Source organism: Pan troglodytes, chromosome 1 (assembly GCF_028858775.2).
Source record: "Pan troglodytes isolate AG18354 chromosome 1, NHGRI_mPanTro3-v2.0_pri, whole genome shotgun sequence".
NCBI classification, from domain to species: domain Eukaryota; kingdom Metazoa; phylum Chordata; class Mammalia; order Primates; family Hominidae; genus Pan; species Pan troglodytes.
Window position 1 is genome coordinate 163,797,344 of NC_072398.2, and position 24,411 is coordinate 163,821,754.

Here is a 24,411-nt window from a genome sequence, read left to right on the forward strand (position 1 = left end):
GAGCTCCTTTAAACATAATACTGCCTCGACCACAACATTCATTATAAGTCAGCTTTCTCCTTGAGGGAAAGATTTTTTCTGGTAGTTAGGGAAATTGACTTGCTCTTTTCTTTCTTTTTTTTTGAGACAGGGTCTGGCTAAGTCACCCAGGCTGGAGTACAGTGGCTCACTGCAACCTCTGCCTCCTGGGTTCAAGCCATCTTCCCAAGTAGCTTGGACTCCAGGCACCCGCCAACACGCCTGGCTAATTTTTGTATTTTTTGTAGAAATTTTTATATTTTTTGTATTTTTCGCCATGTTGCCCAGGTTGGTCTCAAACTCCTGAGCTTAAGCAATCCACCTGCCTCAGCCTCCCAAAGTGCTGGGATTACAGGCATGAGCCACTGCGCCCAGCCCTCTTCTCTAATTTTTTTCAACTCATTAGTTTGTTTGTAACTAATCATTAGATAAATAGGTGTTTGTTTCCTTTTCTGTCTATATTTATAAGTTAGTCCTTTGACTTTTCTAGAGGAGAACATTCACTTTTATGCTAACCTTTTATATCTTTTATGTCCTTTTTAGAATGTAATAAAATCCCATTAATCTGGCCTCCATCAATTCAGAACTTGGTTAGGTTTATCAGAGTTTGGTTATAGTTTATTGTTGGATTTTAAGAAAGAAGATGGGAAAAATAATTTATAAAATATATATGACCTTATATTATTACTTAACTAGACAGTGAAGGGGAGATTCAGGAAACGTCTATTTCTAGTTATCAACTAGAATAATTACTCAACAAATATTTATTGAGCATTTACTATGTGTCAGGCCCCATTCTAGATTCAATCAACATAGCAATGAAAAAATCAAACAAAAATTCTTGCCCACATTAAGCCTACATTCTAGTTTGAATGAATAAATGTACTATTGACATACAAAAAATAAGTCTTTCTATTAGAGCACATGCAACATCTCTTTCTAGATTTTTCCAAAATTATTGTATTACTTAAAAATATATGAATAAAATTATCTATAATATCCTATAAATAATAATTTTTATGGCTTTACATTAATATTTCCCTCAATCAAATCGGTCAGGTTTCCCTTAGGCCATAATATTATAATATCCTTTGCTATAGTCTGAATATTAGTGTACCCTCAAAATTTACATGTTGAAACTTAAACCCCAATGTAATAGTATTAAGAGGTGGGGCCTTTAGAAAGTGGTTAAGTCATGAGGGCTTTTCCCTCATGAATCAATTTAGTGCCCCTATAACAGAGGTTGAAGGGAGCTGCCTGGCCCCTTCTACTATGTGAGAACATATAGAAGTCACCATCTATGAAGAACAGACCTTCAAAATCTGTTGACACTTGATCTGGGACTTCCTAGCCTCCAGAACTGTGAGCAACGAATTTCTGTTTTTTACAAATTACGCAGTCTAGGTGCTTTGTCATAGTCACCTGAAGGGACTAAGACATCATTTTGTGTTGTACTTAATTCTAAGCATTTCCTATATGCAAGTCACTTCCTATAATTTGCTTTTTTATAAGCTTTGTGGCATTAATTATCCTCATTTCACAGGAGGCTGAGGCTCAGCAAGGCTAAATAACTCTTCTAAGATTACACAGCTAGCAACTATGGCAGATACTGTTGGATGACGGTATCCAACTCCATTTACAATGCCCTTCTGCCAGGTTCCCATCCAGACAGAGTAGACATGTGACACTGTTGTGGCCAACTCAGTGTAGGTGGAAGTCCACAGGAGGAACTCCTTTGCTCTTTACCACTTTTCCTGCCTGGAACTTGGATAAGAAGCCTGGAGATACAGCATCTGAAGATTAAGGTCAACACACTGAAGATGGCAGAGTAGAAAGAGGAAAAGAGCCTAGATCCCTGGGGTATTACTGAATTATCATGCCATCTGTTACTACATATAATTATGACCTGATATAAATAAGTCCATGTCTATTTAAGTGACTGCACTTGAGTTTTTTTATTTTTATTTTTTATTTTTTTGTTTTTTGAGATGGAGTCTCACTCTGTAGCCCAGGCTGGAGTGCAATGGCATGAACTCAGCTCACTGCAACCTTCACCTCCCAGGTTCAAGCGATTCTCCTGCCTCAGCCTCCCAAGTAGCTGGGATTACATGCCCTGCTAATTTTTGTATTCTTAGTACAGATGGGGTTTCACCATATTGGCCAGGCTGGTCTTGAACTCCAGACCTCAAGTGATCCATCTGCCTCAGCCTCCCAAAGTGCTGGGATTACAAGCGTGTGCCACTGCGCCTGGCCAGCACTTGAGTTTTCTGATATTTGTATCATAAAAGACACCTGACTGGTAAGTTTCAGAACTGGAAATTAAATCTAAAACTCTAAAGCCCATGCTCTTTCCAATGAATATTTCTGAAAGCATTCTCTTTAGTAAACTCATTCTTAATACTTTCAGAGTGACTTTTTGAGTACTGAGAACAATCTTAGTATTCATAACTACTACAAATATTCCTTACTTTATAAAGTGAATGTGTTCCTCAAAAGTCATGTGTAAATAAATGTAAACATACATAATTTTGAACACATTAAAGGATTTTAAAAGAAATATATAATATAGTCATATAAAATATTCAGAAAATATTTTTATGATACTAAATAGGAAATTAGGTGGGGGTTAGCAAGTTTAAAATTGTATCCAACAAATATATTTTTTCAAATTGTGGTTCATCTGTCTGGAATTTGCAATGCAGTTTTACTATCAGGAACCTCAGAAGGCAGGTAAGTCAGGCTTGAAAGAATTAACCTGCATCCACTAGGATGGCAATAACCAAGATAAAAACAAAGGTTGGCAAGAATGTGGAGATACTGGAACCCTTATACACTGTTGTTGGGAATGTAAAATGGTGTGGCTGCTTTGGAAAACATTATGGCAGTTGAACAAAAGATTAAACATAGAGTTACCAAGAGACCCAGGAATTCTATTCCTAAATATATGCCCAAGAGAAATAAAAATATGTCTACACAAAACGTGTACACAAATATTAATAGAAGAATAATTCATAATAGCTGAAAAGTGGAAACAACCAAAAAGTTCATCAACCAAGGAATAAATAAATAAAATGTGTTCCAAATAATGGAACATTATTAAAAAAAGGAATAAAGGGCCAGGCGTGTTGGCTTATGCCTGTAATCCTAGCACTTTGGGAGGCCAAGGCAGGACGGTTGCCTGAGCTCAGGAGTTCCATACCAGCCTGGGCAACATGGTGAAACCCAGTCTCTACTAAAATACAAAAAAAAATCGGCTGGGCGTGGTGGCGTGCACCTGTAATCCCAGCTACTCAGGAGGCTGAGACAGGAGAATCACTTGAACCCAGCAGGCAGAGGTTGTAGTGAGCCGAGATCACACCATTGCACTCCAGCCTGGGCGACAGAGTAAGACTCCATCTCAAAAAAAAAAAAAAAAAAAAAAGAAAGGAATAAAGTGCTGATACATGTTACACCATAGATAACCTTGAAGACATTATACTAAATGAAAGAAGCCAGTCACAAAAGACCACATATTATATGATTCCTTTTACATGAAGTGTCCAGTGTAGGCAAATCAACAGAAACAGAAAGCAAATAGTGGTTGCCATAGACTGGGAAGATTGAGGGGAAACAGGAAGTGACTGCTCATGGATGTGATTTTTTTTTTTTTGGCATGATGAAAATGTTCAATATTGATTGTAGTGATGGGTGGATGTGATTTTTTTGGGCATGATGAAAATGTTCAATATTGATTGTAGTGATGGGTGCTAAAACTCAAGGAATGATATACTTTAAGGTGAATTGTATGGTAGATGAATTATACTTAATAAAGGTTTATATTAAATACAAAAGAAAGAATGAATTAACCAAACAACCAGGATAAGCAGTTCAGGAGATCCTTCCAGGTTCTGGGAGATAGTGAAGATCCTCAAGACACTAGGCTGTCTCTGTCAATCTGGCACTGCCTGGTTTTTCTGTGTGCTTGAAGTGCAAAGTTTGCTGCCATACTGCCCTCACCTTCACATTCCTAAAGTTGACTTAGCAATGAGACTCTAGTTGTCTTGCTCTCATGGCTTTTCTACTTTACCCTATAGGAAGGGGTAGAGGTTTAGTCTCCAGTGGTGTAGCCAGAGAAATCCCTGTTAGAATCCCTGCTCCTTTACTTCTTAGTCAGGTGACTTTGGAGAGGTAATGTGAGCTCCCCAAGCCATCTGTAAAATGGGAACAATAACGATAGTTCCCTCACAAGGTTAAGTTGAGAATTGAAGATGTCATGCACATGAAGTACAGAGCACAGTACTTAGCATATTGCATCTCTTCAATCAATTCCACCCATCCCTGATATCAGAGTTTTCATCACCACTTTGGTACCAGAATATGCCTCTGTTTAACTCCTGTTCAGAATGAAAGGTGTACGCCTCTTGCCCATGGCATGTAGCTGGTAACTCTAGGCCTGGCAATGTGTTCATAAAATCTGTCTAGTTTCTACATGGACTTTCTTGACTGATGAGGTGTTTCTTTTTAGGTTTCACTTAATCAAAATTATTCTGAGTATCCAAAAAGTGGAGAGAGAGAGCAAGATTAGGTTATTCTCTTCCATAGAGACCAGGCTTGGTGGCTGGGAGAATTGCTTGAAACCCAGGAGGCAGAGGTTGCAGTGAGCTGAGATTGTGCCACTGCACTCCAGCCTGGGCGACAGAGACCGTGGCTCAAAAACAAAAACAAAAACAAAAACAAAAACAAAACAAAACAAAAACCCTATAAATAAATAAAAAGATTTTTTTTTAAAAAGAAGGTTATTCCCTTCCATAATGATGAGAACTGAGTAGAATATCTTAAATATGCCCTGCGATCTGGTCCTCCACACACCTTCAGCAGAAAATAAGTTGAGAAGACAGTCAGGCAACCTATGTTCAAATTCCACCTCTCCTTCTCTGCAGCTGTGTGGTCCTGGATACATTACCTGACCTCACTAAGTCTCAGTTCCCTTGTCTATACAAATGGGAAAAATAATTGTATGCAGCTGTCTTAGTCTCTTTGAGCTGCCATACAAATATCTTAGACTAGGCAATTTATAAACAACAGAAATTTATTGTTTACAGTTCTGGAGGCTTGGAAGTCCGAGATCAAGGCATCAGCAGATTCAGTGTCTGGTGAGGGCTCACTCTCTGCTTTACAGACAGCACCTTCTGGTTGTGTCCTCACAGGGTAGAAGGGCAAACAAGCTCTCTTTCAGGCCTCTTATGGAAGGGCAATAATTCCATCCATGAGGGCTTTACCCTCATGACCTAATCTCACTTCAAAGGCCCCAACTCTTGTTACTATTGCATTGGGGGTTTGTTTCAACATATGAATTTTAGGAGGATATAAGCATTTGTACGATCCCAGGGCTTCACATGGTTGTATAGGGTATTAAATGAGGCAGCATTTATAAAGCTCTTGGCCCAGTGCTTGGCAAACAGTAAGGGTCCAATAAATGCTTTACAAAATGGTTAGTGAAATTTTTAAGAATTAGTGACAGAAAAAAAAAAGCATACTTCAACAACACCACAGAAGGCTTATTTTATTTTATTTTATTTTATTTATTTTATTTATTTTTTGAGATGGAATTTCCCTCTTGTTGCCCAGGCTGGAGTGCAATGGCACGATCTTGGCTCACTGCAAACTCCCATCTCCTGAGTTCAAGCAATTCTCCTGTCTCGGCCTCCCCAGTAGCTGGGATTACAAGTGTGTGCCACCACACCTGGCTAATTTTTGCATTTTTAGTAGAGACGGGGTTTCACCATGTTGGCCAGGCTCATTTCAAATTCCTGATCTCAGGTGATGCACCCGCCCCAGCCTCCCAAAGTGCTGGGATTACAGGCGGGAGCCACCGTGCCCAGCCGGCATCTTATTTTATTTTATTTATTATTATTTTTGAGATGGAGTCTCGCTCTTTTGCCCAGGCTGGAGTGCGGTGGCGTGATCTCAGCTCACTGCAACCTCTGCCTCCTGAGTTCAAGCAATTCTCCCTGCTTCAGCCTCCTGAGTAGCTGGGATTACAGGCGCCCACCACCACGCCCAGCTAATTTTTGTATTTTTAGTAGAGATGGGGTTTCACCATGTTGGCCAGGCTGATCTTGAACTCCTGACCTCGGGTGATCCACCAGCCTCAGTCTCCCAAAGTGCTGGGATTACAGGCATGAGCCACTATGCCTGGCCTGGAATTTTATTTTTTAATAAACTAAACAAAACAAGAAACACGGATAAGGTAAGCAACTTGTCCTAGTTTGCCCACAACTTTCCAGGTTTTAAAACTGAAAATCCTTTGTCCTGAAAACCCCCTTCGTATAAGGCAAACAGGAAAGTTGATCAGCTATGTAGACACTAAATTTAAGATCTGAGGGTCATTATTAACAATAGCTTCCATGAATTTAGTGGTAACATGGCATAATTATATACACTTTAAAAGCCAAATTCCACATAATTAATTAGAACAAACCTGTGTGTTAGGTTTTATTTTTAGGCCCATTTAAAGATTAAAAATAATAGCAATTCAGGGAAATTAAGTTGTTGAAACCCTAGAAGAAGAATAGAGCAGGGATTTAAGCAGTAATTTATTATTTTATTTTATTTTTTGAGATGGAGTCTTGTTCTGTCGCCCAGGCTAGAGTGCAGTGGCGCAGTCTCGGCTCACTGCAACCTCTGCCTCCTGGGTTCAAGCAATTCTCCTGCCTCAGCCTCCTGAGCAGCTGGAATTACAGATGCCCGCCACATGCCTGGCTAATTTATGTATTTTCAGTAGAAACCAGGTTTCACCGTGTTGGCCAGGCTGGTCTCAAACTCTTGACCTCAGGTTATTCGCCCACCTTGGCCTCCCAAAGTGTGGGATTACAGGTGTGAGCCACTGTGCCCGTCCTAAGCAATGGCTTAAAACTGTGCTAGGCTGTACCACCATTAGGTGCCTGCTACCAGTTACCTACTAATGAATAAAAAGGACAGAAAGATCATAGAGCACTTTGCCTGCCAGAGTGAAAATATTAATGGCTTGAAAAGGGATTTGGTAGTTTCACTGATCATAAGTAGGAAATAAGGGATAAATCAGGGTATATATTTAATGTTTGAGGCTGATTTCTTGGATCTCTGCTGGAGGCAGAGCTCTGACTGAACTGGGGTGGAACTGCTTATATGAAGCCGTGAGGAAGTGACCTACCTCTTCACATGTACCACGTATTTTGTGTCCATGTAGGTGAGCTTCCCAGCATTCCAGGTGCAAGTCATGTTGCCTGAATATTCATAAATGACACAGGTTACTTCATCAGGAATATCTGGCGGATCTGCAACAAAACATAACACTTAGGAGCTGCTGTAAGAAATACGAAGTTCTCTGGTCCTGAGCCAAGATGGCTGAATAGGAACAGCTCCAGTCTACAGCTCCCAGCGTGAATGATGCAGAAGACGAACGATTTCTTCATTTCCAACTGAGGTACCGGGTTCATCTCACTGGGGTTTATCAGACAGTGGGTGCGGGACAGTGGGTGCAGTGCACAGAGCGTGAGCCGAAGCAGGGCGAAGAATTGCCTCACCCGGGAAGTGCAAGGGGTCAGGGAATTCCCTTTCCTAGCCAAGGAAAGGGGTGACAGATGGCACCTGGAAAATCGGGTCACTCCCACCCTAATACTGCACTTTTCCGACAGTCTCAGCAAATGGCACACCAGGAGCTTATATCCCATGCCTGGCTCAGAGGGTCCTATGCCCATCAAGCCTCACTCATTGCTAGCACAGCAGTCTGAGATCAAACTGCAAGGTGGCAGCGAGGCTGGGAGAGGGGTGCCCACCATTGCTGAGGCTTGAGTAGGTAAACAAAGTGGCTGGGAAGCTCGAACTGGGTGGAGCCCACTGCAGCTCAAGGAGGCCTGACTGCCTGCCTCTGTAGACTCCACCTCCGGGGGCAGGGCATAGCTAAACAAAAGGCAGCAGAAACCTCTGCAGACTTAAATGTCCCCGTCTGACAGCTTTGAAGAGAGTAGTGGTTCTCCCAGCACACAGCTTGAGATCTGAGAACAGACAGACTGCCTCCTCAAGTGGGTCCCTGACCCCTGAGTAGCCTAACTGGGAGGCACCCCCCAGTAGGGGCAGACTGACACGTCACATGGCCAGGTACTCCTCTGAGACAAAACTTCCAGAGGAACAATCAGGCAGCAACATTTGCTGTTCACCAATATTTGCTGTTCTGCAGCCTCCACTGCTGATACCCAGGCAAACAGGGCTGGAATGGACCTCCAGCAAACTCCAACAGACCTGCAGCTGAGGTTCCTGACTGTTAGAAGGAAAACTAACAAACAGAAAGGACATCCACACCAAAACCCCATCTGTACATCACCATCATCAAAGACCAAAGATAGATAAAACCACAAAGATGGGGAAAGAACAGAGCAGAAAAACTGAAAATTCTAAAAATCAGAGTGCCTCTCCTCCTCCAAAGGAATGCAGCTCCTCACCAGCAATGGAACAAAGCTGGATGGAGAATGACTTTGACAAGTTGAGAGAAGAAGGCTTCAGAAGATCAAACTTCTCCAAGCTAAAGGAGGAAGTTTGAACCCATGGCAAAGAAGTTAAAAACCTTGAAAAAAGATTAGACGAATGGCTAACTAGAATAACCAATGCAGAGAAGTCCTTAAAGGACCTGATGGAGCTGAAAACCATGGCACGAGAACTACATGATGAATGCACAAGCCTCAGCAGCCAATTCGATCAACTGGAAGACAGGGTATCAATGATGGAATATCAAATGAATGAAATGAAGTGAGAAGAGAAGTTTAGAGGAAAAAGAATAAAAAGAAATGAACAAAGCCTCCAAGAAATATGGGACTATGTGAAAAGACCAAATCTATGTCTGATTGGTGTACCTGAAAGTGACAGGGAGAATGGAACCAAGCTGGAAAACACTCTGCAGGATACTTCCCCAGAGTAGGATCCAGGAGAACTTCCCAAATCTAGCAAGGCAGGCCAACATTCAGATTCAGGAAATACAGAGAACACCACAAAGATACTCCTCGAGAAGACCAACTCCAAGACACATGATTGTCAGATTCACCAAAGTTGAAATGAAGGAAAAAATGTTAAGGGCAGCCAGAGAGAAAGGTCAGGTTACCCACAAAGGGAAGCCCATCAGACTAACAGCGGATCTCTCGGCAGAAACTCTACAAGCCAGAAGAGAGTGGAGGTCAATATTCAACATTCTTAAAGAAAAGAATTTTCAGCCCAGAATTTCATATCCAGCCAAAATAAGCTTCATAAGTGAAGGAGAAATAAAATCCTTTACAGACAAGCAAATGCGGAGAGATTTTGTCACCACCAGGCCTGCCCTAAAAGAGCTCCTGAAGGAAGCACTAAACATGGAAAGGAAAAACCAGTACCAGCCACTGCAAAAAACATGCCAAATTGTAAAGACCATCGAGGCTAGGAAGAAACTGTATCAACTAATGAGCAACATAACCAGCTATCATCATAATGACAGGATCAAATTCACACATAACAATATTAACCTTAAATGTAAATGGGCTAAATGCTCCAATTGAAAGACACAGACTGGCAAATTGGATAAAGAGTCAAGACCCATCAGTGTGCTGTATTCAGGAAACCCATCTCACGTGCAGAGACACACATAGGCTCAAAATAAAGGGATGGAGGAAGATCTACCAAGCAAATGGAAAACAAAAAAAGGCAGGGGTTGCAATCCTAGTCTCTGATAAAACAGACTTTAAACCAACAAAGATCAAAAGAGACAAAAAAGGCCATCACATAATGGTAAAGGGATCAATTCAACAAGAAGAGCTAACTATCCTAAATATATATGCACCCAATACAGGAGCACCCAGATTCATAAAGCAAGTCCTTAGAGACCTACAAAGAGACTTAGACTCCCCACACAATAATAATGGGAGACTTTAACACCCCACTGTCAACATTAGACAGATCAACGAGACAGAAAGTTAACAACGATATCCAGGGATTGAACTCAGCTCTGCACCAAGCGGACCTAATAGACATCTACAGAACTCTCCACCCTAAATCCACAGAATATATATTCTTCTCAGCACCACACCACACCTCTTCCAAAATTGACCACATAGTCGGAAGTAAAGTACTCCTCAGCAAATGTAAAAAAACAGAAATTATAACAAACTGTCTCTCAGACCACAGTGCAATCAAACTAGGACTCAGGATTAAGAAACTCACTCAAAACTGCTCAACTACATGGAAACTGAACAACCTGCTCCTGAATGACTACTGGGTACATAACGAAATGAAGGCAGAAATAAAGATGTTCTTTGAAACCAACGAGAACAAAGACACAACATACCAGAATCTCTGGGACACATTTAAAGCAGTGTGTAGAGGGAAATTTATAGCACTAAATGCCCACAAGAGAAAGCAGGAAAGATCTAAAATTGACAACCTAACATCACAATTAAAAGAACTGGAGAAGCAAGAGCAAACACATTCAAAAGCTAGCAGAAGGCAAGAAATAACTAAGATCAGAGCAGAACTGAAGGAAATAGAGACACAAAAAACCCTTCAAAAAATCAATGAATCCAGGAGCTGTTTTTTTTTTGAAAAAATCAACAAAATTGATAGACCACTAGCAAGACTAATAAAGAAGAAAAGAGAGAAGCATCAAACAGATGCAATAAAAAATGATAAAGGGGATATCACCACTGATCCCACAGAAATACAAACTACCATCAGAGAATACTATAAACACCTCGATGCAAATAAACTAGAAAGTCTAGAAGAAATGGATAAATTCCTGGACGCATACACCCTCCCAAGACTAAACCAGGAAGAAGTTGAATCTCTGAATAGGCCAATTATAGGCTCTGAAATTGAGGCAATAATTAATAGCCTACCAACCAAAAAAAGTCCAGGACCAGATGGATTCACAGACAAATTCTACCAGAGGTACAAGGAGGAGCTGGTACCATTCCTTCTGAAACTATTCCAATCAATAGAAAAAGAGGGAATCCTCCCTAACTCATTTTATGAGGCCAGCATCTTCCTGATACCAAAGCCTGGCAGAGACACAACCAAAAAAGAGAATTTTAGACCAATATCTCTGATGAACATCGATGCAAAAATCCTCAATAAAATACTGGCAAACCGAATCCAGCAGCACATCAAAAAGCTTATCCACCATGATCAAGTGGGCTTCCGCCCTGGGAGGCAAGGCTGGTTCAACATACGCAAATCAATAAACGTAATCCAGCATATCAACAGAACCAATGACAAAAACCACATGATTGTCTCAATAGCTGCAGAAAAGGCCTTTGACAAAATTCAACAAGCTTCATGCTAAAAACCTCAATAAATTAGGTATTAATGGGACGTATCTCAAAATAATAAGAGCTATCTATGACAAACCCACAGCCAATATCATCTGAATGGGCAAAAACTGGAAGCATTCCCTTTGAAAACTGGCACAAGATAGGGATGCCCTCTCTCACCACTCCTATTCAACATAGTGTTGGAAGTTCTGGCCAGGGCAATCAGGCAGGTGAAGGAAATAGAGGGTATTCAATTAGGAAAAGAGGAAGTCAAATTGTCCCTGTTTGCAGATGACATGATTGTATATCTAGAAAACCCCATCGTCTCAGCCCAAAATCTCCTTAAGCTGATAGGCAACTTTAGCAAAGTCTCAGGATAGAAAATCAATGTGCAAAAATCACAAGCATTCTTATACACCAATAACAGACAAACGGAGAGCCAAATCAAGAGTGAACTCCCATTCACAATTGCTTCAAAGAGAATAAAATACCTAGGGATCCAACTTACAAGGGATGTGAAGGACCTCTTCAAAGAGAACTACAAACCACTGCACAATGAAATAAAAGAGGACACAAACAAATGGAAGAACATTCCATGCTCATGGGGAGGAAGAATCAATATCGTGAAAATGGCCATACTGCCCAAGGTAATTTATAGATTCAATGCCATCCCCATCAAGCTACCAATGACTTTCTTCACAGAATTGGAAAAAACTACTTTAAAGGTCATATGGAACCAAACACAAGCCTGCATTGCCAAGTCAATCCTAAGCCAGAAGGACAAAGCCGGAGGCATCATGCTACCTGACTTCAAACTATACTACAAGGCTACAGTAACCAAAACAGCATGGTACTGGTACCAAAACAGAGATATAGATCAATGGAACAGAACAGAGTCCTCAGAAATAATGACGCATATCTACAAACATCTGATCTTTGACGAACCTGAGAAAAACAAGCAATGGGGAAAGGATTTCCTATTTAATAAATGGTGCTGGGAAAACTGGCTAGCCATATGTAGAAAGCTGAAACTGGATCCCTTCCTTACACCTTATACAAAAATCAATTCAAGATGGATTAAAGACTTAAATGTTAGACCTGAAACCATAAAAACCCTAGAAGAAAACCTAGGCAATACCATTCAGGACATAGGCATGGGCAAGGACTTCATGTCTAAAACACCAAAAGCAATGGCAACCAAAGCCAAAATTGACAAATGGGATCTAATTAAACTAAAGAGCTTCTGCACAACAAAAGAAACTACCATCAGAGTGAACAGGCAACCTACAGAATGGGAGAAAATTTTTGCAATCTACTCATCTGACAAAGGGCTAATATCCAGAATCTACAAAGAACTCAAACAAATTTACAAGAAAAAAACAAACAACCCCATCAAAAAGTGGGCAACGGATATGAACAGACACTTCTCAAAAGAAGACATTTATGCAGCCAACAGACACATGAAAAAATGCTCATCATCACTGGCCATCAGAGAAATGCAAATCAAAACCACAATGAGACACCATCTCACACCAGGTAGAATGGTGATCATTAAAAAGTCAGGAAACAACAGGTGCTGGAGAGGATGTGGAGAAATAGGAACACTTTTACACTGTTGGTGGGACTGTAAACTAGTTTAACCATCGTGGAAGTCAGTGTGGTGATTCCTCAGGGATCTAGAACTAGAAATACCATTTGACTGAGCCATCCCACTACTGAGTATATACCCAAAGGATTATAAATCATGCTGCTGTAAAGACACATGCACACGTATGTTTATTGTGGCACTATTCACAATAGCAAAGACTTGGAACCAACCCAAATGTCCAACAATGATAGACTGGATTAAAAAAATGTGGCACATATACAGCATGGAATACTATGCAGCCATAAAAAATGATGAGTTCTTGTCCTTTGTAGGGACATGGATGAAGCTGGAAACCATCATTCTCAGCAAACTATCACACCACATGTTCTCACTCATAGGTGGGAACTGAACAATGAGAACACATGGACACAGGAAGGGGAACATCACACACCGGGGCCAGTAGTGTGGTGGGAGGAGGGGGGAGGGATAGCATTAGGAGATATACCTAATGTTAAATGATCAGTTAATGGGTGCAGCACACCAACATGGCACATGTATACGTATGAAACAAGCCTGCACGTTGTGCACATGTACCCTAAAACTTCAAGTATAATTTTAAAAAATTAAATAAATAAATAAAAAGTCACTGGCCAGAAAAGTTGTGATGCAATTATAAACATTGATTGCTTACCTAATCATTAGCTTTACCTGATTAAACTTATCAACTTTTCACTGAAAAGGGAATTTATTTTAAATTAGTATGTCTCAACTTGTCTGAAAAGATAATAAATTTGTAATGGAAGAATAAAAAAAAAGAAATATGAAGTTCTCTATAGTCAGTTGAGAAACTGACAATTTTATTTGAGAAATCAGGCCAATCAGTACTCAGCACCTCCCTGCTCCTCATTCCATCCCTACTACCTTACTTTGCAACCCACTTTACCATCAAATATCCATTCCTCTTCTTCTTATACTTGACTATATTATCCTAAATTCAGTCTCCCCCAGCTACTCCTGTATCTTTCTCTTTTTCTTAACAGCTAAACACTTTTAAAGAGCCTATTATTCTTCATTTCCCATATGCATTTAAACCCAAAACAATCAGGATTCAGCCTCCACAATTCCACCAAAACCATTGTTGCTAAGGTCATTGATGACTTTCTCTTCAACAGACCCCATCTCTGGTCATTTGTCATTGAGTTTGAGTTTGATGTCATTGAGCAGCATTTGATATTTTGCGCACTCCCTCCTTGAAAGCTCTCTGTTTTAAAGCTGGGTGTGGTGGCTCACATCTGTAGTCTCAGCTACTTGGGAAGCTGAGGCTGGAAGGATCCCTGGAGCCTAGGAGTTTGAGGCTGCAGTGAGCTATGACCAAGACACTGCACTCCAGCCTGGGTGACACAGTGAGACCTTGTCTCAAAAACGAGACAAGAAAAGAAACCTCTTTGCCTTTGGCTCTTGCGAATGGGTTCTTTGTAGTTTTCTTCTACTACTCTGGCAGACTATCTTCTTCTCTTGCACATTTTCCACTACTCATTTTAAAAGTTGGGTGTTCATACATGCAATAAGATATTACTCAGCCTTAAAAAGGAAGAAAATTTTAACACATGCTACAATGTGGATGAAACTTGAAGACATTATATTAAGCGAAGTAAGACAGACCCTAAAGGAAAAATATTGCATGACCCCTTACACAAGGTATCTGGAAGAGTCAAACTTGTAGAAAGTAGAATGGCAGTTGCTGGGGCTTGGAGGAGAGGGAAGTGGATATTTGTTTAAAGGCTGCAGACTTTCCATTTGCAATAAGAGGGTTCTGGAGATAAATGGTGGTGATGGTTGTACAACAGTGTAAGTGTACTTAGTGCCACTGAAGTGTACACTTAACCATGGTAAAAATGGTACATTTTATGTTATGTATTTTACCACCAACACAACAAGGTTTTTTTAAAGTTTGGTATTCATGCAACTCTATTTCAAGGCTCTTTTCCTGTCACTCCACTCAACTCATCCCACCCCCATTCCTGCCCAGCTCTTTCTCCAGGTGGCCATGTTATGGCAAACATTCTTATTTTTCATTGGCTAGCATCTTTCCCTCTTGAGAACTGACATCCCCTCCAGCCCCTCACTCCAATCTCACCCCCACCCCAACCCCAAGACCTGTCAATCAAGAGGCTCTCCACAGAAGTGTGCCTTTGAGGTAGGCTGACTAATAGGAGTGTGCCTTTGGGAATGAACATATGACTCAAGATGAACCAATCAGAATTCTCCAAGGCACTTTTTCTAAACCATTGTAAAAGAAGCACACTCTTTCCTCCTGAAACTGCTATCTCTGAGTAGCATGTGAGCTGTAAGTTGCTGGTGGCCATCTTGCTGTCATTGTGAAACAGGCTTTTTCACAGTCTTTAGTCTATTTAAGAATGAAGCCAACACAGGGGAAAACAATACCTAGCAGACTGGAAAAGATGAGAGAGTTCTGATGACATTGAGTTTTGGGGGCCTCTAAAGCCTATGAAACCCCAACAACTATAGAATGACACCTAGAATTTTCAGTTATATCATTCAATAGTGAATAAGATTAAGATTTTTTTAAGTATAGAAATATTGAGTGTTTGTTAAATATTCACTTTTCAGGTGTGGCTCTCTTAGTTCATCCCTACGTGTGAAATACTGCTGGGACACTTGACTGCTCAGAGAATGACAAGACAAATGGAAGGATAGGGGCTCATAAAGAATGAAAATACAGACATTTATGCATCTGAAGTTACATCCAAAGATTTATCTTAAGTACATATATGCTTTCACTTCACCTGCAAATTGCTTACCAAAAATATTGCTTGTAAAATAATAAACAAATATATTAAAAATTTTATTCTCACTGCAAATCAAGGCAGTACTAGATGTCATTCAAGCCTATCAAATTAGCAAGGATTTTGAAAAATGATAGTACACAGTGTTGGAGTGGACTCATGGAAATCCTCTAACACACTTCTGGTGGAAGTACAAATTGGTACAGCCTTTATGGAGAGCACTTTACATATCACAATCTGTAAAAGCAGGTGTAATATTTTGCAACTCAGCAATTATACATCTAAGAATGCATCCTTATTGAAATGTTCATAGATATATAAAATATTTGGCTTAAAGGATGTTCCCTTATTGTTCATAACAATGAAAAAATTGTAAACAAACTTAATTTTCCAAAATAAGGTTAAATAAACTATAATACAGTCCTAAACACATCCAAAAGCAATGTTGAAGAAGACAGTTTAAGTACTTGGCCTTTGGAAGGAATTAAAAGTATATGTAGTGAAGTCATGATCATATGGCAAAGTGAAAAAAGCAGGTTGCAAAATGGTTCAATTAGTGGTTTCATTTAAGTGAGAGACTGAGAAAGAGAGGGTCTGAAATTTCAAAGACATATTCCAAATTATTAAAGAGGGTTTATGGTTACTAGTAAAGTTATGGTTTTATGGGAATGATAGGTATTTCTTTTTTGCTGGTCTACATTTTAAAAACTCTCTATATTCAATGCAATTTGATTTTATAATTAAAAAACTATTTTCATATATCGAAGGTCTAATATGCTTTTTTAAAAACCTATATTCAAACAGTAAGAACACACTAAAAAGTACTTTACAACATTTTGGCGACTTGTAGCATTGAGTTACAATGGAGAGAAACTGGGCTCCAAGTAGGGTAAAATAAATCTTTGTTTTAATTGAGCCTTAAATGAAGTAGGTGTAGAAACATAAATTTAAATCATTTTGGAGTTTGAGTTGTGGTCCCTCATTGATTACAATGATTTGTGCTGAAGTTATTTTTTCCTCTGGTTTCAGATAGAGAGTGCCATTGATTTGGCTATCAGATTGTTTGGGCTGTGTTACTCCACGGCATCTACATGAAGTGAATTCTTGGGGTTACAAATGTCTGGTGGTTAATTAACTTTGCAAAAGATCAAAAAGATGACTATACACACACATGCAAATAAGTGTTTGTTAACATGAAGCAATGTAAAGATGGGCCTGTGAGTATGCTTATGATAATAACATCAAGTTGTTGTTAGGCCTCATTGCCAGGTTATTCAATATCCAAGAACAAAACCTGGCTATACAACTAGATACTAGAGAATACTCTGAGGTATACAAAAGGGGGCTTATGTTTTTGCTCTTTCCTGCCAATCCCACCCCTCCCCTATTATTGGGACACTCAGGAATCACAGGCCAGGTTTCTTGTTAATTCAGAGTCTAGCCAAGGATCCTTTTCTACTGAGAACTTCTTGAAAACAGTCTGTGATTTCCTCTTCTTTGTACTTCTAGCATTTAACACATTTTTGGTGCATAGTAACCACTCAATAAAGTTTATTCCATGAATTGATTGGCTTGATTAAGATAATAACATGAAGGATTAAAATGGAGAGAGATGCAATGCTTCTGGCAAAAATCACTCTATAATTTCTTACTCAAGCAGGGCACAGGCCAGCCTAATTGTTCCGTAATCATACTTAATAGCAATGTTAGAAACAAATATTCAGAGGCTTTTATTGAATAACAAATGTGCTTTCATCATTGTAAATAAAGTCCAAAAGTTAAAATTTAAAAAGTCAAAGATATTTAAAATTTTAAACAAATGATTAAGTGGAAACATGACTGTTTGTGCATGGTTTAATTTGGTATTTTTAAATGAATAAAGACATCTTGTATTTTATCCCATGATTGGTGTGGCCTGATTAGAACAAATTTCCCATAATATGTGTGCATTTAGTCTTAAATAAGAATCTAAGAAGTGTCTAGGATTGTGGCTAAAAATGGAAATTGTGATAATATGGTTTATATTTCACAAATTATACATTAAAGCACAGCACTTTAAAATATATTTGGATAGCTTTTCAAGGAAAGCAATGACTCATTTATCTTGTCTTTTACAATTTGTCTCTAGTCTAAAAAAATACATATAATCATTTTGTTCAAAGCAGTGATGATAAGTTGACATAATAAATCTCACATGACAAATATCCTGTGATCAAAGTGGTCCAGTGAAAGCAATGTGATTTCTAGAATGCCACAAAACCCTCAAAAACCCTTTTTTGACCTACTTAAATAGAAAGTTTTGTTTGCTAAGAATGTAGAGCTCAAGAAGACATTCAGCTTGAATCCAGGGGTTTGAGTAAATTCTCACCTGGCAGTTACATTTTTACACTCATAACCAGAGGCCTGTGTAAGGAGTTACAATTCACAAACTCAAAAGTTACATAAGTGGAAAGAGTGATGTTCTTTCTAAGCAGCCATCAGCAGAGAATATATTTCTATTAGGCTGTCCTGGAAGAGGAACAAAGTCCATTCTCTTACCTTCTACATTGCCTGGTGTTGGGTTTGGGGACAGAGGCCCCCCAGCCAACACTTGGGAGGGCTTTTGGGAGTAATCAGTTATACAAACTGCAACACACGGAAGGTGGTGTTAAATAAAATGTATAGGAGACCATTGTTTTGGACTGAGCTCCTGCACTAGGCCCCCACATACCAAACCAAAATGAAGTCACTCCTGTTAAGTGACATATAACCAAGCTGAAACTTTAAGGAAGCAGGTAAAACTCCCACAGACTAGTTTTTCCTGAAAACAGAAAATTCACAGCAACCACGTAGAAAGAGCCCAGTCAACCTGAGCAGGGATGATAAGGAAACCCCCTCTGCTTTAACCATTACAAGGAAAATAACCTGAAGTAACAATGTTAACTAATCTGGTAGTTTTTATAAAAATTTCTATTTCTTGTTCCTACCTTACAAAAACCAACTGTTCTGTTATAATAGTAGAACCAAAACTAAGTATATAATTATACAAGCCAGCCCATATCACTATAGTAACTTAAACACCTCCAGGACACTCAGAGCACATATCAGTTTTTTAGAAAGAGATGCTGCCGATTCATGAATCACACATAAAAACCTATGAGATCTAGAAACTAAATTTGCTGAAATTTTGTTTTTTAACAGAGACAATGTTTATTTTGCTTCCTTTTTTTTCCTCTGGCTTAAATTAACAACTAACCTTTTTCTGTAACTGTGAAAGTTGCTTATTTGCCCTCCAAAGAAATTGTATAGTCTCTCTACCCCACTCCCACCCCCAAAGGATAAATAGTAAAGTATTTAGGCATTGAGGTTTGGTTATGTTTCCTGAGGATGTGGACAAGCTAAGAAGATTTCTTACAACAGATAAGATGTCTGCCTGCGGTTTAATTTCCACAATTTAGGGCAAGTTTAGCAGCTTTAAGGCATCAGTTTAAGGTAGGTTTATTCTTTGACTCCAAAACCTATGACTTTCCTTCCTCAACTCACCTCTACAACTTTCTATAGTTCCTTCTCTTGAAAAGCTTGCAAGATCAGCTGCTCAGAGTTAAGTAGGACAATGGCCTCATTATAGGGCAAGGAAGCCTCTTACTTTCCAAGCAGCCACAATGGGGTCAGGTGGTAGTGGTGATATGGGTCTGCCCCTCAGCTAAATTGTAAAGGTGAAGAAGCAGCAAGAACTGAGGCTTGATTCTCAAAAATATGGAGGACGGGAACATGGCAAAGACAGAAATTCCTTTATTTTTTTACTGAAAATGGGTTCAAGTGCCATAGAGAATGAATATCTGAGTTAAAACAGTGCTGAACTTATTGATTTACACCCTTCATAATAGTAGAACCCAAACTAGGTATATAATTATACGAGCCAGCCCATATCACTATAGTGATTTAAACACCTCCAGGACACTCAGAGCACACACTGAATTTAGCGTATATTTTTAAGATTGACTTGACTAAGCTTTTAAATAAATTAATAATTATTCCCTTCAAGGTGGGTTTTAAGAAAAAGAAAAAAATTAATAGTTACAATAACAAACACAGTGATTCTAAATTGGAATAGTGAGATTAGGAACAGAGGATTGTAGGAGACTCTGCCTATGTTTTATCAAAAGGATGCATTTTTAAGGATTTGGGTACTGATGTACTTTAAACTTTATCATATGCTTCCAAATAAATTATTGAAATTAAGTGCATAACACAGCCTGTATAATTAGCCTCCTTTTACAGGCGAGGAATTGAGGCTTAAGCAACTTGTCCAAGGTCACAAACCTAGCAGTACAGTGGGAGCACAAAACTAGTTTTGCAACTCTCCCTAAACCTTAGCCTCAAAATTTCTCAATGGGATCTGCTTCAAGGTTAATTATATTATATTAGTTTAGAAAAATAAACAAGAAGATTAAAAGAGCAACATTTTAAATCTAACGGGGCTGGCCCTCACATATGCAGTGTTGGTTCAGGGTAGAGGTGAAAAATTGTTTTTTGAATGTATTGGCAACATTTTAAAATTTAGAGAGTACACATTAAAATTTTATGTTTCTGTCTTCCTTTGAAAAGCCAAAAGATGTAGGAATACCGGGCACCTGTGATTACTGGATCTGGGCAGTGGCTACAGTTCATATAGTTCACCAACCTGGCCCTGGAGACATTTGAGTTTGCAGCTCCTGTATGAAACTAATCTAAAAACTGAACTATATTATTTTGTCCCTATTTTTAGACTAGTGTGGTAATGACCAGTTAATTGTTAGACTAGCTTTTGTTTGCATTTCGAATGTGCCCCAACACTTACATCCAGAAGAAATGTCTTTTCCACATATCAGTGTCTCTTGAAAATGTTTGGGACATTCAGCAGTGCAGTACATAGAAGCATGTGGTTCCAGAAAATTTTTATACCAAAGCCGAGCTGTCGTTTTATTAATCCTTGTGATTTGAAATCTTTCTTTGATGCCATTTTTATAAAAATGAAGTTTCCTTGGTTGGCAGTTCTTAATTGCTGCTTGGCAATATATAGAGATATTCATTCCCATCTTAAAAATTGTGGCTGGTTCTACCCAGATGTGGCCAGAGCAGTTTATATTTGTAATTCCTAGAAATAAATGGAAAAATAATAAATTACATGTAAAACATTAAATCGAGAGATTCAGAAGAATATGCTATTGCATTTTAAATTTATTATTTCTATTAACTAAATTATTCCATTGAAAACAGTTTTAGGACTAGATGTATCTTTTAATAAACTAGCCTATTACAGTGTGTTTCTGTTAGGCTTTTTTTTTTTTTTTTTTTTTGAGACAGTCTCATTCTGTCACCCAGGCTGCAGTGCAGTGTCGCGATCTCGGCTCACTGCAACATCCTCCTTCCAGGTTCAAGCGATTCTCCTGCCTTAGCCTCCTGAGTAGCTGGGATTACAGGTGAGCACCACCACGCCCGGCTAATATGGGGTTTCACCATGTTGGCCAGGCTGATCTTGAACTCCTGACCTCAGGTGATCCACCCGCCTCGGCCTCCCAAAGTGCTGGGATTACAGGCATTAGCCACCTCGTCTGGCCTCTGTTATGCTTTTATTGATGTTCAGCACCATGACACAAGACTAGAGTCAGCCTGGAAGCTTCTCTAAGTGTCTAAAGAGCAAATATAATTAGCTCTCCTACTTTAAAGTAGAGAACCGAGAGATTATAAAGCTACAGTATTTTTCAAAGGTAAGATTAGAAATAACACTGGGCACTGTAGAATCTGAACCCCATTCTCTAGCTACTCAACCAATCTTTTGTTCTTTTTTAGATAAAGCCTACTTTTTTCAGTAAAGTTTGAATATAATGAATAAAATCATACTTTTGCCAATGGCCCACATAGTTACTATGTGCCTGGCACAAAGTAACTATCAATAAGTGGTTTGTGAAATAGAATTGCATCCAAATGTTTGACAGGTAATTATATAACAGTTATAATAGTTTGACAATAGAACATGCCAACTCAAACTAATAAGCTCCTTTGTGGAAATATTCACATGTGAGTAAGAGGGCTGTCTAGAAGGGAAATTTGAGAAAGAAATCCTGCATTTGGAAGGAGATTGGGCCATTTTTATTTCATTCTATGTAATTTTTATGCACACATTTTTTCTAGTCTAATAATATTTGTATTCTTCAGAGATTCTAACATAAAACCATGAAAATGATAATCACTCAATATTCCATTTGTTGAATGAAAGATAGCAATAGATACATAAAACACCATACCTCCATGACACCAGCTGAAGAGTATGTAAAGGGCTATTACTGCATCCCATTGAATAGTGACCTGATTCATGTCTGGAAGCAGGAAAAGACTGTTTCCCTCTGGAAAAAAAATATGAAAAATGTTTAAATTGTAGTATTTTAGTAAAATAATAAAAAGCATAACATTTTCCCCTAAGAATTATTGTATTTGATGGGAACCTTTGATTAGGAAGGGAGGAAGAGGGAAGGAAGGAAGGAAGGAAGGAAGGAAGGAAGGAAGGAAGGAAACAGAGCAAAGAAATGTTACTGGTATATTTAGGAGATATAACAAGAGATGGAGAAGTAAAGCAAATAAATGGAATTTTATACTCTTCAAAAGTCACTATGAATTAACTCAGTAGGGCATTTGATCTATTACAGTGCCTCCTAATCTAGCCTTTCTCATCAGAAACCTCCTCCTCTGAGTTAACTTCTTTTTTTATTTTATGTTTTAAATTTTTTTAGAGACAAGGGCCAGGCTCTGTAGCCCAGGCTGGAGTGCAGCGGCATTATCATAGCTCACTGTAACCTCAAACTCCTGGGCTCAAGCGGTCCTCCCAACTCAACCTCCCAAAGTGCTAGGATTACAGGCATGAACCACGGTGCCTGGGCTGAGCTAACTTCTGGTGATGAATTCTTCTCCCTGCCAAAGTTACGTACTTATCACACTCCAGAAATACTAGTCTTTGATGAGCTAAACTTGGGAAGAGCCAAAAATTTCAGAACTCCCAGAGAAAATGGATTCAAAATTAAGAAAAGTGAAGTGAGATTAAGCAATATGTGCTCTCACCAGTTAGACTCTAAAAAGCGTTTCATCTGGGGAGGCGTGGTGGCTCATGCCTGTAATCCCAGCACTTTGGGAGGCAGAGGCCGGTGGATTGCTTGAGCCCAGGAGTTCGAGATCAGGCTGGGCAACAGGGTGAAACCCCGTCCCTACTAAAAATACAAAAATTAGCCCAGTGTGGTGGCATGTGACAGTCATCCCAGCTACCCGGGAGGTGAAGGTTGCAGTGAACCATGATCACACCATTGCACTCCAGCCTGGGCGACAGAGTGAGACCTTGTCCCCCGCACCCCCTAAAAAAGAGGAAAAAGCCTTTCATCTGTAGGGAACGCGAAAGGAACACGTTATAGAAATTCCTAGTAATACCGTTGTTAGTTTACAACTAGAGTTACACTATTCGATTAATCAGTTACATGAATTAACTCATTTACTCAACGATCAACATTATTCAGTTATTTTATCTGTTTAATAAAACCTGAGCTTTTTCTATAAAACAACAAGAGAACGCAATGCATGGCTCATCATATCGCATAAAATATCTAGTAACATTTAAAAAAACTGGGGTCCCCTTGGCTCAGAAATATAGGGATCCCTTTCATTATTTGTTAGCAATAGTAATTCTTCTCTTCATAAGAAGCAACAGAAGCCCTAAAAATGTTCCTAGTTAGAAGTTAACTGATGGAAATATGCAATAATTATTATTTAAAGTAATGTGATGCCATATAATATTATAGATTCCCTTTTCATCAGTAACCACTGCATGGAATATCATGAGAACTTGCAAGAGAAAACAACTTGGCCCATGTATTTCCAAAAGGAAATATAGCTGTCTTTAAGTATTTGGATGATCGCTGCCTATTTACCTTTCAACCTGTTTGAAGCACATAATTCCACTTCAGAGCCAGGCTGCCACCCTTGTTGGCTGTGTCATGTCTTCTTTCCTCACTGCCTGCCTGTCAGCACTCACTTTAGATTTTCACTTCTGAGGTCAATGGAAATGTCAGCAGAGCCCTGACCTACATTGCAGACTCTTGAAGAGGAACTCAAACTGTCCAATTCGAAATGACTGGCTCTCGTGTCACTATTTGGGGAAATCCAGATTACTGAAAGTGAACTGTTTTGTCGGTACTTTTTTTTTACAGCTTAATTTAAAATGGTCTCATCCAAGAGGCAGAACACTTATACATGTTTTCTTAAAAATGTCAAACATTTTGACACCAAAAATATGACGCTTAGTTTTAATTTACAACCAGCATTGTTATTAATTATACACTTGTTTCTTTTTTTAGTTTTCCAGCTTTGTTGAAATATAATTGATGAATAAAATTCTACAATTTGATGATATACAACATGATGATTTGATACACACATATTTTGTGAAATTATTATACAATCAAGTTAGTTAATACATCTCTCATCATATTTAGTTACTCTTTATTTTGCAGAGAGAACATTTAAGCAAATTTCAAGTATGCTGTATAATTCAGTATTGTTAACTATGGTCACCATACTGTATATCAGATCTCCTGAACTTACTCATCTTATAACTGCAAGTTTATGCCCTTCGACCAATAGCTTCCTTTCCTCCACCACCCTCTAATCTTGGTAACCACCATTCTATCATCTGTTTTTATGGGTTCAACTA

The 24,411-nt window shown here is 39.0% G+C and overlaps 1 protein-coding gene across 6 annotated transcripts in view; it reads right to left on the bottom strand.

Moving 5' to 3' along the window:
- IL23R (interleukin 23 receptor) overlaps positions 1-24,411 on the bottom strand; it is a 166,565-nt gene that overhangs the window by 115,454 nt on the left and 26,700 nt on the right. For 5 of the 6 annotated variants that reach the window (XR_010153578.1, XR_010153579.1, XR_010153580.1 and 2 more), the window contains exons 1-4: positions 23,630-23,825; positions 21,965-22,063; positions 20,518-20,814; positions 7,190-7,313 (exon numbers count right to left, since the gene is read on the bottom strand). Coding sequence is in view for 3 of the 6 variants with exons in the window: in XM_001163823.6 (XP_001163823.4) it covers positions 7,190-7,313; positions 20,518-20,814; positions 21,965-22,034 (491 nt within the window). In the remaining 3 variants the exon portion in view is untranslated. Of the gene's footprint in view, positions 1-7,189; positions 7,314-20,517; positions 20,815-21,964; positions 22,064-23,629; positions 23,826-24,411 lie in introns of those variants that run through there. The other variant, XM_016920445.4, reaches the window with a different exon arrangement.